This window comes from Haliotis asinina, chromosome 5, assembly GCF_037392515.1.
Source record: "Haliotis asinina isolate JCU_RB_2024 chromosome 5, JCU_Hal_asi_v2, whole genome shotgun sequence".
Lineage (NCBI taxonomy): Eukaryota > Metazoa > Mollusca > Gastropoda > Lepetellida > Haliotidae > Haliotis > Haliotis asinina.
Window position 1 is genome coordinate 74,545,689 of NC_090284.1, and position 12,023 is coordinate 74,557,711.

General features: G+C 37.6%; 1 protein-coding gene across 2 annotated transcripts in view; it reads left to right on the forward strand.

The window, feature by feature from the left end:
* The window catches only part of LOC137285268 (SEC14-like protein 5), a 45,425-nt gene that overhangs the window by 5,374 nt on the left and 28,028 nt on the right, over positions 1-12,023 (forward strand). For both annotated transcript variants that reach the window (XM_067817587.1, XM_067817586.1), the window contains exon 4: positions 4,499-4,627. In XM_067817587.1, the coding sequence (XP_067673688.1) occupies positions 4,499-4,627 (129 nt within the window). The remainder of the gene's footprint in view (positions 1-4,498; positions 4,628-12,023) is intronic.

The window sequence follows — 12,023 nt, forward strand, 5'->3', positions numbered from 1 at the left end:
AAAGTGTTGGCAATTACTTCTCAGATATGACTTGTGCAAGTCAATAATGCGGGGTCAATGGATGACGAGGTGATAATCATTTCATGGTTGTCATTACACAATGCCATTTAGGAAGTGGTCAGATGTAAGATATGTTATATTTGGGATTACACTTTCTTAGAAAAATACAAATTCTAGCACTTTTTATTTGTTGAGTCAGCCACCTAATTGTCAGCACACAAAGTGTAACACACAGCTGTGTAACCCACTCAGTCTTCGCGACTTCCACATAAATGAAAGTCAGACAACTGGTAGTCTAAGCTTCAGACTTTGTGTACTACTCTGATAAGTGTTAATTGGCATGGCTCCCACAGCTAAAGGCTGTGATTACACAATGCCATTTTGAAAGAGGTCAAATGCAACATAATTTGTTATGTTATATTTGGGATTACACTTTCTTAGTAAAGTACGAATTCTAGTACTAGAATATAAAGTATGAATGAAAATGTGATTTAATTGAACCAACTGGAATGAAATCCAGGAAGATGATTTTATCATCTGTTTTCTCACGTTTTCGGATTGGTCATTTTACCTGTGCTATAATCAGGCCCCCCTAAGTAATTGAAGGAATTACAGCAAATTTGAAGGAATTGTATCTCAAATGTAAACAAACGCAGCCCACTCGCGAAACAATTGCAGCGATATCGGTAGTTTAGCGGTAATAACAGAAATACATCAGCCCTATCGGAGGCAATGTCGGTAATACTGGAAACACGATCGGCCATCTTCGGAGATTTTTCGGTCGCGAGCGGAAACTCAGGCAGCAAAACATGGCGTCGTTGGAAGAAGCACCCGTCTCGGTGAGATTTGTTTTTAGTTTCTACTATTACATTTTTATACTTATCCATCTTTGACCACCCGTGTTGAATGCGTTTAGGTATGAGGTGTTGTCGGGGCAAAAGCTTATGTTTTTAGGAAAAGATAGTCACTCTAGGAGAGTGTCACAAGTCATGCCCCTGTAGTTTGTTTACATCTGAACATCGAAGTCGTGAATAAGATTACGAACGTGCGCCAGATATAGCATCATTGTTTTGTAAAATGTGTTTAAATTTGTCAATTGCACTTCGTAGCAAGAAAAATTATGGCTCATAAACTTCTTCATGGTGCACGTTCATGATGTTCGTAATCATCGGCACGACTTCGATGTTCAGATGTAAACAATCTCCAGGGGCATGACTTGTGACACTCTTCTGCAGTGACAATCTTTTCCTAAAAACATAAGCTATTGCCCCGACAACACCTCATACCTAAACGCATTCAACGCGGGTGGTCAAAGATGGATAAGTATGAAAATGTAATAGTACGAACTAAAAACAAATCTCACCGAGACGGGTGCTTCTTCCAACGACGCCATGTTTTGCTGCGTGAGTTTCCGCTCGCGACCGAAAAATCTCCGAAGATGGCCGATCGTGTTTCCAGTATTACCGACATTGCTTCCGATAGGGCCGATGTATTTCTGTTATTACCGCTAAACTACCGATATCGCTGCAATTGTTTCGCGAGTGGGCTGCGTTTGTTTACATTTGAGATGCAATTCCTTCAAATTTGCTGTAATTCCTTCAATTACTTAGGGGGGCCTGATAATGCAGTTTGTAGCATTACAGCAAACTTCATAAGCACTTGATAGATGGTCTGTCTTAATAATAAGGTTAGGTTTTACACGTTCTGTTTCACTGTTCATGTGATTTTTCAGCAATACCTTGAATGTTTTACCCCATAATACAATGATATGTACAGTGTTTCTTGCAATCCATACTGATTATCTCTAGTGTACAACAAGATTAACCCCAGTGGATTTGTTGGTGTGCTGTTTCTGATGAAGTGAAGATGTGTGATTGCAGGGCAACGTTTTTATGGGAACTACAGACTGATATCACAAAGAGTGTTGTTGTGAGGGATGAAAGTGCTAATAGGCAGTCTAACAATATATTACATAAGTCACGCTGTGGCAAGAAACTGTTCTAGGGTTATCAGTCCTTGTGTAATGACAGACCTTTCATGTTCAGTTGGATGTAGCCCAACTGTGGGTTGCACAAATGCGGTAATTAGGATTAGCTCAGCAGTATTTATCACATGAAAGCAGGCACATTGGCTGATGGCCAGCTGCCCCATATTGATGTTGGTGTGGGAGTATATAGGGCAGAGTCACATACACTAGTGCAAAGGCGATTTTATCATAGTTTGTGTGGACTTCAGTAGGAGATTACTTTATAAGTTTGTACTTTGTTGACATTCAGTCGTTCCTCGGTGGTAAGGTGTTTATACATAGATATTGTATGTTATAAACAGATAATTGTTGTTTTGGTGGATGAATTATTGCCAGCACTTTAACATGCTGATGCCTCTGAATGCTGTTTCTCACAATATGAACTGTTTTTCTGGAGCATTTAGTACTATTTCCTTTTATGAATAGTGTAGTGTGACAAATGATGAACCATATTTGGCAAACAAAACATTTTTTGAAAAGATTGGATCTGATTTTGTTTGGTAGACAGTCAAGTGTTACATGATGTTTGCCTGGTTTTCCCTACCTGAACACTGAGGACACTTCACTTAGTAATAATTCCAAATAAGTGGGCCATACAAGCCACTCAGATATCTATCAACACAAGTGACATTGGACTTTAAAATCCTTCAGACATAATGTTTAGGAGAATTTCATTTAATGAAATGTGCACAGTAAACACCGTTTCACACCATCACTAAGTAAATCTTCATTTCATTTGTCATATTTAATCAATCATGTTTTTAACAAATGCAAAGTCAGAATTGGAGTATCACGTTGGTGTGCATGTTAGACCAGTCGACTAGTCGTGGTGAAGATTCCTGTCTGATTTCCCGTCTTCACAATGTGTAACATTTCCTTAAGCCATAAACTGTGATCAATATGCAGTGTGATTGCTACTGGTCAGCATAGCTGAAGGTGACCACTGTGTGGTTTAGTGACTCCTCCTTGACCACAGTTATTGCAAACAGTTTAAGTCAATAAGCTGGATTAGCTGTTTGTCCAGTCACTTGTGTGTTGAAGCTATTTGCAAACCTATAAGTGCTCTGCAGTTAGTTGTCACGTGCATGGCATCCTTGATGCTGTTACATTACCACTCAAAAGACATTTAGAAGCACTGCAGGCGCTTTTCATATGACTGTAGTTAAACTGTCAACACTGGAGATTATTGCAACATACAGCTTTCCATGTGTGGATGTTCTTCAGTTTTGAGTGGTATACACTCATGGAGTGTGTCTGAGTTTAGTCCTGACAGATATTGTTATAAAAATGGTGTCAGGTCAACATAGTCACATGTGCACCTCCGATCAAATATGATGTGTAATTTTTTAAAGAAATGATAAGATGTTGCTACATTTACGTTTGTTTCAACTGCAACTCTTCTCAAGAATAGGCAGTCAAATGTCCATGCCCACTCAGAGGAACACTGAGTGAAGAAGTGAATAAGCAGATTGGTGACTTCCATTAGCTGATACAATGAGTAGAAGAAATAGACTTTAGCTTTGGTCCTCTCTGGTGTGTGTTCATAAATAACAATCACTACAATGGATATTACATTGATTTTCACACTAAGTGGTTTTCTTGCTCGACCTCTAGACCAATTAATAATACAATCTAGATATGTGATAGTCTGGTAGGAAAGACACTGTGGCAGCTAGACCTTGATGGCTTCCATTGCTGCTTCAGGAGGTTATTATGGGAAAGTATTCAGGATAGTATTGCAAACACTTTTAAGGGTGCTATAGGACAGCTGACATGTAATGTAGGTGTGCCCTTGTGAAAATAAATGCCCATGATCCAGTACTTTTATGATCCAGTAAAATTAAAAGCATCATAACAATTATAAGCGCTAAGAGTAACCAAATGTTTTGTCACTTTTTGCATGCATTTCCAACTTACTTGTTTGGAATCTCCTTTACCATGTTTACCTATTAACAAAATGTTTTCTTTTACAATCCCCGCCGACTACATGACAAACTTTGCAGAATATATGTTTTTGAACCCAGTCGCATTTGTGCCACAAATCTTAATTTTGGAGTGGCCAGACATATCTGCTTATTTGTTCTGTGATTGCTTATGCCAGATCAGTCAGATTTGTTTCTAATTTCCATGAATTAATAGGTTGTGTTCTCTTCTTATTCCTGGTCCTTATTTTACAGCCTTTTCAACAAACCAATAATCATTATGGACAGTGCCAGTGTTATGTATACTTCTGCTATCAAAACATTCTTTGTTTTGTTATCTGAAAGTGAGACATATTTGTCTGTCTCATTATGATCAGCATACCCTGGAGATATCGAGGATGTATGATCAGTGACCAAGGTAAGACTGTTCATATTTACAACAATAATTAGGATGCATTTGTAAGTACACTGTCTATAAGGACATTCACACAATGGGTGTTAGTGACAGTCAGGTCTTAATTCAGCATGTCATTTTTACTCCTCTTTTCAGGTTCACACAGAAAATCCTATGTGGACGTGTTTTGAACAAGACGCCAGCTTGGACATCAAACACTTCTTTGGCTTCGAGAGCACTGTGGAGAAGATTGCCATGAAGCAGTACACACAGAACATCAAGAAGGTAGGCAAAATATACATCTGTCTCTTAATAGTTAATACCATGTGTATCTTTGCATATACAGATATCGGATATATTTGTGTCTCTTTATTCAGTCATGGAAATCGAGGCACATTTACTGTGTCCTACTGGTAGTCATGGAAATAGTGGCACATGTGTAGTGTCTTACTGATAGTCAAGAAGACTGAGACACATTCACTGTCCTACTGGTAGTCATGGAAATAGTGGCACATGTGTAGTGTCTTAGACTCTTATTGATAGTCAAGGAGACTAAGACACATTCACTGTGTCCTACTGGTAGTCATGGAAATAGTGGCATGTGTGTAGTGTATTACTGATAGTCAAGGGGACGGAGACACATTCACTGTGTCCTACTGGTAGTCATGGAAACAGTGGCACATGTGTAGTGTCTTACTGATAGTCAAGGAGACGGAGACACATTCACCATGTCCTTATCACAATGTGCATAAAACATTAGATATTCAAAAACATAGAATCCAACAATATTTGATGGCATGTGTTTGATCATGGTAATAATGGCTTTGCAATTCTAGCATCATGATGATTATTAGACTTATTATCCTGATTCTGTATTATTTAGTACTCGACCTGCTGTCAGTGTCACCCACATGAGAACTGGTCCTGCATGCCTCCTGCCAAACCGACACATAAGTTATCTCAATGTTACCATTTTCAAGACTCACAGTAGACATAATGAGTAACCCATTCCACTTCCAATTGTAAGCTTTTTCAGTGTCATTATGTTAACTGGAAAACCTACAGATGAAATCCTTACATGTCACCTTCAAATAAGAAAGACTCCTAAAGTTTTATGTTATGAATTCCATTCACTTGACATAAACCTTTGTAGAAAAGGAATTGGTCCTGGGTGGGTGTTCATGCTTTCTTCACAATCTAAGTAAACTTAGTCCTAGTGTTATTCGTTACACTCTACCACTGAGTCTAACAAACCCTAGTAGAAGGTCATGTCAGGTAACCTTTGAGTGACCGATGACTGTCCAATCAATAGCGAGTTGGATAAATAGATTTAACCAAGCAGACAACGGCTACTACTTACCACTTAGGGATCGGAGGGACTTACAAAATATTCAGGTCACTGACACCTATCTCTCCATGGTTACCATTAGCTAATATTTCTGCAAGATGACATCCTTGAATAAGGAATAAAACCACTATTTTCAACGACTGTTTTCTCACCGTTGTCTTGTTTGTAAGGTGTGCCATGTGCTTACCTGAAAGCAATCGTACGCTAAATAGTATTCGGAATCTTTCGGGTACAAACCTTTTCGAGATAAAAAGTTCAAAAGGTATGTGCAAATGTCCACTTTTGCGATTTGGTAAGCTGTGTTGTGATTGGTCAATCTCAAAGGTTACCTGACGCGACCTCCCATACCTGACGCGACCTCCCATAAGGTTTTGTTAGACTCAGTAGTGGAGTGTAACGAAAAGTACTGAGACTAAGTTTACTTAGACTGGCTTTCTTCAGTGCATGAAGTTCTAAGGTAAATGACAATAGATGATAGATAGACCATGGTGATAACTTGTCCCTTCAAGTCAGTATCAAAATAGTATAATAGTATTCAGGACATAGCAAACAACCCGAAACCCCCATTCATCTTCTCAGCTTGATCAGTCATTGGAAATAGAGTGTCAACAAATCCATTTTGAATGACACAAGTAAATCCTGTTGTTGCACCATCTTGTTATTAAGCATATTCTTTGCATATCTGGATTTATGCCTGTAATCTGTTGATTGAACTGACTCAAAATGTCATTCAATGAGTTTGTGTTAATTGCTGTGAAATCAGATGCCCCTCTGATACTTACAACTGACATTTACCTAATTCAGAGCAACCACAATCATACTGCGTCCACTCATACCTCAAAAGCTAACTGTTTACACCATGGAAATAGACAGATCATGTGAATACTGAAACCACGGTTGGCTGGTCAAATTGTTCTGTGTGCAAAACATTTGTGGAAATGCACCAAAGTGCTGCTGCATGACCTAAGTTATTGTTGTAACTATTTTACGTATTGTTTTCATCAAAAGCTGAAATTATAACGACTCAAAGCTGATATTTTTCTGTTGGTGAAATAATAGTCCATATGCATTTTTCCTGCTCACTGCATCAGAAAATATTTCCATTTTATTATTGTGTATGAATCACTGGTAGATAAGCTATTTCTGACTGTATAACTTAATCACTGTATATATTACAATACCGTAGCAAAGACAAATTAGATCTGAAAAGGTAAATAAGTTTGTCTAGTGGTGTTTCATTGATAATTTAACGTCTTTTTTGTCAAAAGTACTTTTTTCTTCTTCATTCATGTGAAGCAATGCAATATTTTCTTACCATCAGAAACATGAGTGGTGAACATGTAACCGTTAGATAAACCAGCACCTTTCTGCACACAGATTTTTCAGTCCTCTAAATTCAGCTTATCAGTGTTTATATCCTTTAATCTCCTGTCCCGTCTGCTATTATCACTTCTTGTTTGTGTCACATGGTCAAACATGTGCTTCAGCTGACACAGAAATGAGTGAAGTCACCTCTGTCCTGCTGACCTCCATTGATCATTATGTTCTAGCTAATTACACTGACTGTCCTACTGGCTATCCTTCCGCAAAACTATGTGTTGTCTGAATGTAGAGTCCTGGGCAGGTCATACAATGCGTGAAGTTATGCATGTGGTACCATCATATGAACAGTAACAAGCAAATAGTGACGTAGAGGCAGATGCTCGGAAATGATATATATCTACCTGTGGATGGATCGTTATCAGTCATGTTATGATGTTGATGGGGTTGTCTTGAAGTTGCAACTGAAAGTCACAGCTGTTTGTGACACCTTGATAACTGTAGCACATCACATTATTGTCACACCTATATATGATTAGCCAGTAATCACAGATTTATGTAACCCTAGATTGTACAGAAGTCGGCTATCATAATGACTCCCCTTCATCTCTCACGCATGTTTTCTCTTCACTTGTGGGTCAATATATTTTGTGGTAATAACATCTTTTGTCTCGGGGACAAGAAAAATTACGCCTGCTGATGAACACAAGACTTTGACAGAATATTTATGTTGATGGACTTCATGTGCTTTGTCTTGGGTATCAATCAAAATTTACACTTGACTAACAATGGCTTCTGGCAATGAATTGTTGATCAAAAGCACTATAAGTTAGTGTAACTCATGGCCACTAATTGGTCTGTGTAGTGTTACGAGAGTGAATTTTCAGTAATTTGTATTGTTATTGATTTAGGAGATTAACATCATGTGTAGGGTAATTTCCGGGTGTTACTGAGTTTTGAAGCATGATAATTTTTCATTAAAAACCTTCAAATGAATAGTCCAGTTGATTGCAGTGTTTCTATGTGTCAATATGCAGCAAATAGTCTTGCATTTTCTTAGAATCGAATACCATTTGATCATGTTTTTCATCCAGTCAGATTCTAGAACAGTGACTTTTGGTTTACAATAAGTGATAGTTATTATGGGTCACATTTTGTATCATCGGTAATAGCATCTTAGCGGCATGCCTTTTAAGGTAGTGCTTCAGAGTTGCATCCTTTTAGGAACTCTTCTGTATGTGAGTGTCTATTGACTGTTGGGAAACATAAGGCTGATCGCGCAGGTTCCATACTTCGCTGGAATGCTCAAGAATCAGTGACTGTATACAAAGGCTGGTTGTGTGGACACGACTTAAAATAATTATGCTCGTATTCATACTAGAGTTGTGTCATCATTTAGCCTACCTACATCTGTCTGCCTCTTCATCAACGTTCGACCTACGTTCAAGACCACTTAATGTGTAACATTTAGTATAACTGTTTCACTGAAAACCAAGACTTTGGTGAGTTAATATTATTTTTGTTACCCATTACTTTAGATTTGACTCAGTTGCATTGTACTAGAAACCTCCGTTATGAATCACTGTATCTTGCAACTTACCGGCTCAATACATATTATTGAATATTTTAGACTTGTCAGTATTATATTTTGCTGGTTCATAGACGATTTCTAATACCTATTGTCACGGCACATTATTGACCATAATAGTAGGCTTTGCTCTGAACAAATGAGTTTTCACCTATCATATAGAAGTATTTAGTTCATATACCAGTTCAGGTGGTTAATCGTGATTATTATTCCACAGATGTGGCACAGGTGTGAATATTCCAATTTCCATATGTTAGGTAAGCAGGATGAGATGAAAACAAGTATAAATAAGTTGGAATAATAAAACCAGAAAACAAGGTTAAAATATTGCTTGTCATTCCCCAGGTCGCTGTGACAGCTGTGCTTATGCTATTTTGTGGTAGATTACAATATTCACTTCCTCACACATACCCTCCAAGATCACACAATATTGGTCAGAATATTGTATGATGTAGAATCAGCTCATGGTTTAGTACACCTACGCCTAGAGGAACATTCATTTACATATTCCCCAGTGCTGGTATTGTGTACAAGTTGGACTGTAGGAAATGGTATTGAATATCAATATGGTTACCAAGCACCTTATAGGAAACATTTATGCTATTTTTATGGTTAAGCTGTTTTAACTAAGTTGAGTTATTTCTTGTCAAGAGTCAATAATCCTACATCGTGTATGTATACAAGATGATATGGATCACAAATAGTGTAGTAGGGTCAATCGTTAGGATGGATGTCACTCTAAGTAGGGTTCTTTACAGTATAAATTTGAATCATTTCCTTGATTGTATGCAAGTACTGGAGTGGTTGTTTACCCTGTTAGAGTAGCTAGTAGTGCCTCCTGTTGCCATAAATATTGGTAATATCACCATGAATCCTTCCCACTTACTCACTCAGTTGTCAGCAACAGACTTGTGCCAGTTGTATTCTGACATTTGACATAATTTCCATAGACTTACATGTTATTTCAGTGTAGCATAAAATAATTTTCATGAAGTGAGTTTAGGGTGTGCCTTTTAAGTTTTTGACAGGCAAATTTGAAATAATCTGTTCGGTGCACATAATTTCAGTTCAATTTTCCTACCACTCTATAACCACTCTATAACTAATGACATCACATTTATCAACTTATGTATGTTTCCACAATGCACTATGCATAGGCCACCTTGTAAAAGGTGTTCACAGCATTCTACATATGTTGATAAATTCTTGCCATTTGAAAACAAAAGCCAAGGAAAATTGAACAGAATTTATATGATACTAGGTGAGATGATTCCTCACAAATGTGCAAAATTTGACTTGGATCTTACGAAAATAACATTACTTGAATATATTTATGCTACAGTTATGAAAAATGCTATGGAAATTATGTTGCTTGCCTGCATAAAACTGGCATGGATCTATATGTTGCTAGTGTGTTATACATCTTCAGGATTTTTTAATATGGATATATAAGTCTACTCTTTATAACAATTTGGTCATGGATTTACCTGATTATAGGTTTAGCTGCAGATAGCACTTGAAGTTGTTCTAAAAGTTACAAAATCTGCCGTCATACCCATAGACCTTAGAAACTGCAGGTTCTGACTTTGATTTTAAAATTCTGAACATTTGTATATCTTGATTTACTGCACATGATGTCGGTGGTTACCAACGGATTGTATCTGAGATGACAGTTGACTATCTGCTGGGGACACATCTCAAGTGTGTATGGCAGATAAGCCAAGAGAACATGCAAGAAGCTGACTGATGTCATAATTTATGGCAATGGGATGATGATGATGTTTTTGGAAAAGCATGTACACTGTGAATGAGACAATCTGGTCCATATGTTATGTTATCTATTGACCGGATCTAGAAGAACCATTGCTGAGTGCCGTATATGTTAACATTCACTAGCTTGTGGATCATGTTGATCATTGTTCATGGTGTCATCCTCTAGTTTGCCTCATGCAAGAGTTTTCCAGCAGTAGTTATGTAGCTTTAGTATGGTGGATCGCAGTATGCAATATGAAGCTTGTTTACTTGTGTGTATATTATCCATTGTGCCACGAACAACAGAAGCCTTTGGTAACCTCATCACATACAATGGATCTATTGTGGTGGCTGTGGTAATAGTTGCACAGTCACAACAGCGACATGGTCTACTTGACACACACATTACAGTATAACAGGTGTGTCAACAGGTGTGTTGATGGTTGATGCTCTGGCTCCCAGCCAGATACCTGCATCACAGATGAAGCCGAAGAGACACAGCCATTGGTCTCAGCTCCAGCTCAATTGATTTTATACTACAAGTGTATATCGATTATGTACTTGATGTAAATCAATTATAATTTGTGAACAACAATTAGTAAGTTTTTATGGGCACAGTCAGTTGTGTTAATTCAGTATAAAGTTCTATGAAGCAGCTTGTTCTCATTGACCTTAATGCATTACTAATTCAACATATAACATTAGCAAGGGAAAAAGAACTTAGTTTGATAGTTGTCATAATGATCATAATGTCAGAAAACACATGTCAATAGTTTCATTACAATTAAAATGAACCTATTCTGAGTGGCTTATCAAAATTTTATCCCAGACCCTACCCCGGAAAGATTTAATGACTGTTTGCTGGTTTAGAGCACAAGTGCATCTTGCATGAGTATATTTTACAATAATTAGGTTTGCTAATGGCAGAACACCTGCAGTTAGTTGAATCAACTGGGGAGAATATGAGACTATAGGATAAGAATGAGGTTTGTTGTTGCATGTGAGTGATCTCGACAAACAGTCCTCCAGCTGACACAGGCTCCCTAATCATTGGCTGTTTACGGGCATGATGTTCTGGAGACTTGTTCCTACAGGAATTATATGGGAAGGAACACACATCACAATAAGCCTGTAATTGTATTGCAGTATGGTACAATACAGCCATACATCTGTGATTTGCATTGCAATATAATGGTAGAATAAGAGTTCCACAAGTGTTACAAAAGGGGCTAGATTGTTATAGTCACATGGCTTTATCCAGCCAGGTACCCATTTTCTAAATTAATTTTTAAAAAAAGTGTCTTATTTTACCTTTGACTTTGTAGACAACCACTGTTTCTAACTAATTCCATTTACATTCATCTGTTCAGAACCGATGAATATCAATTCCAGAGCTACTGTTTTTTCACTGTTTGCAGACCCTATCTATATTTAATTTTAATATCAGGTTTGTTTGGTCTCATCTATTGTTTTGTTTTGTTTTGTCGAGACCATGGGTATATTTGTGTATGCAGCATTATGATATCAGTCTCTAGTACCCTCAAATCTTCAGGTTTTAACAAACGTTATTACAAGTCCCCACAACTCCCAAGCTACATTTCAAACACTTTTGATGTGAATATGAAAAGCTCCAGAATGTTCTTGCTGGAATATTCCCACTTGACACATTCTTC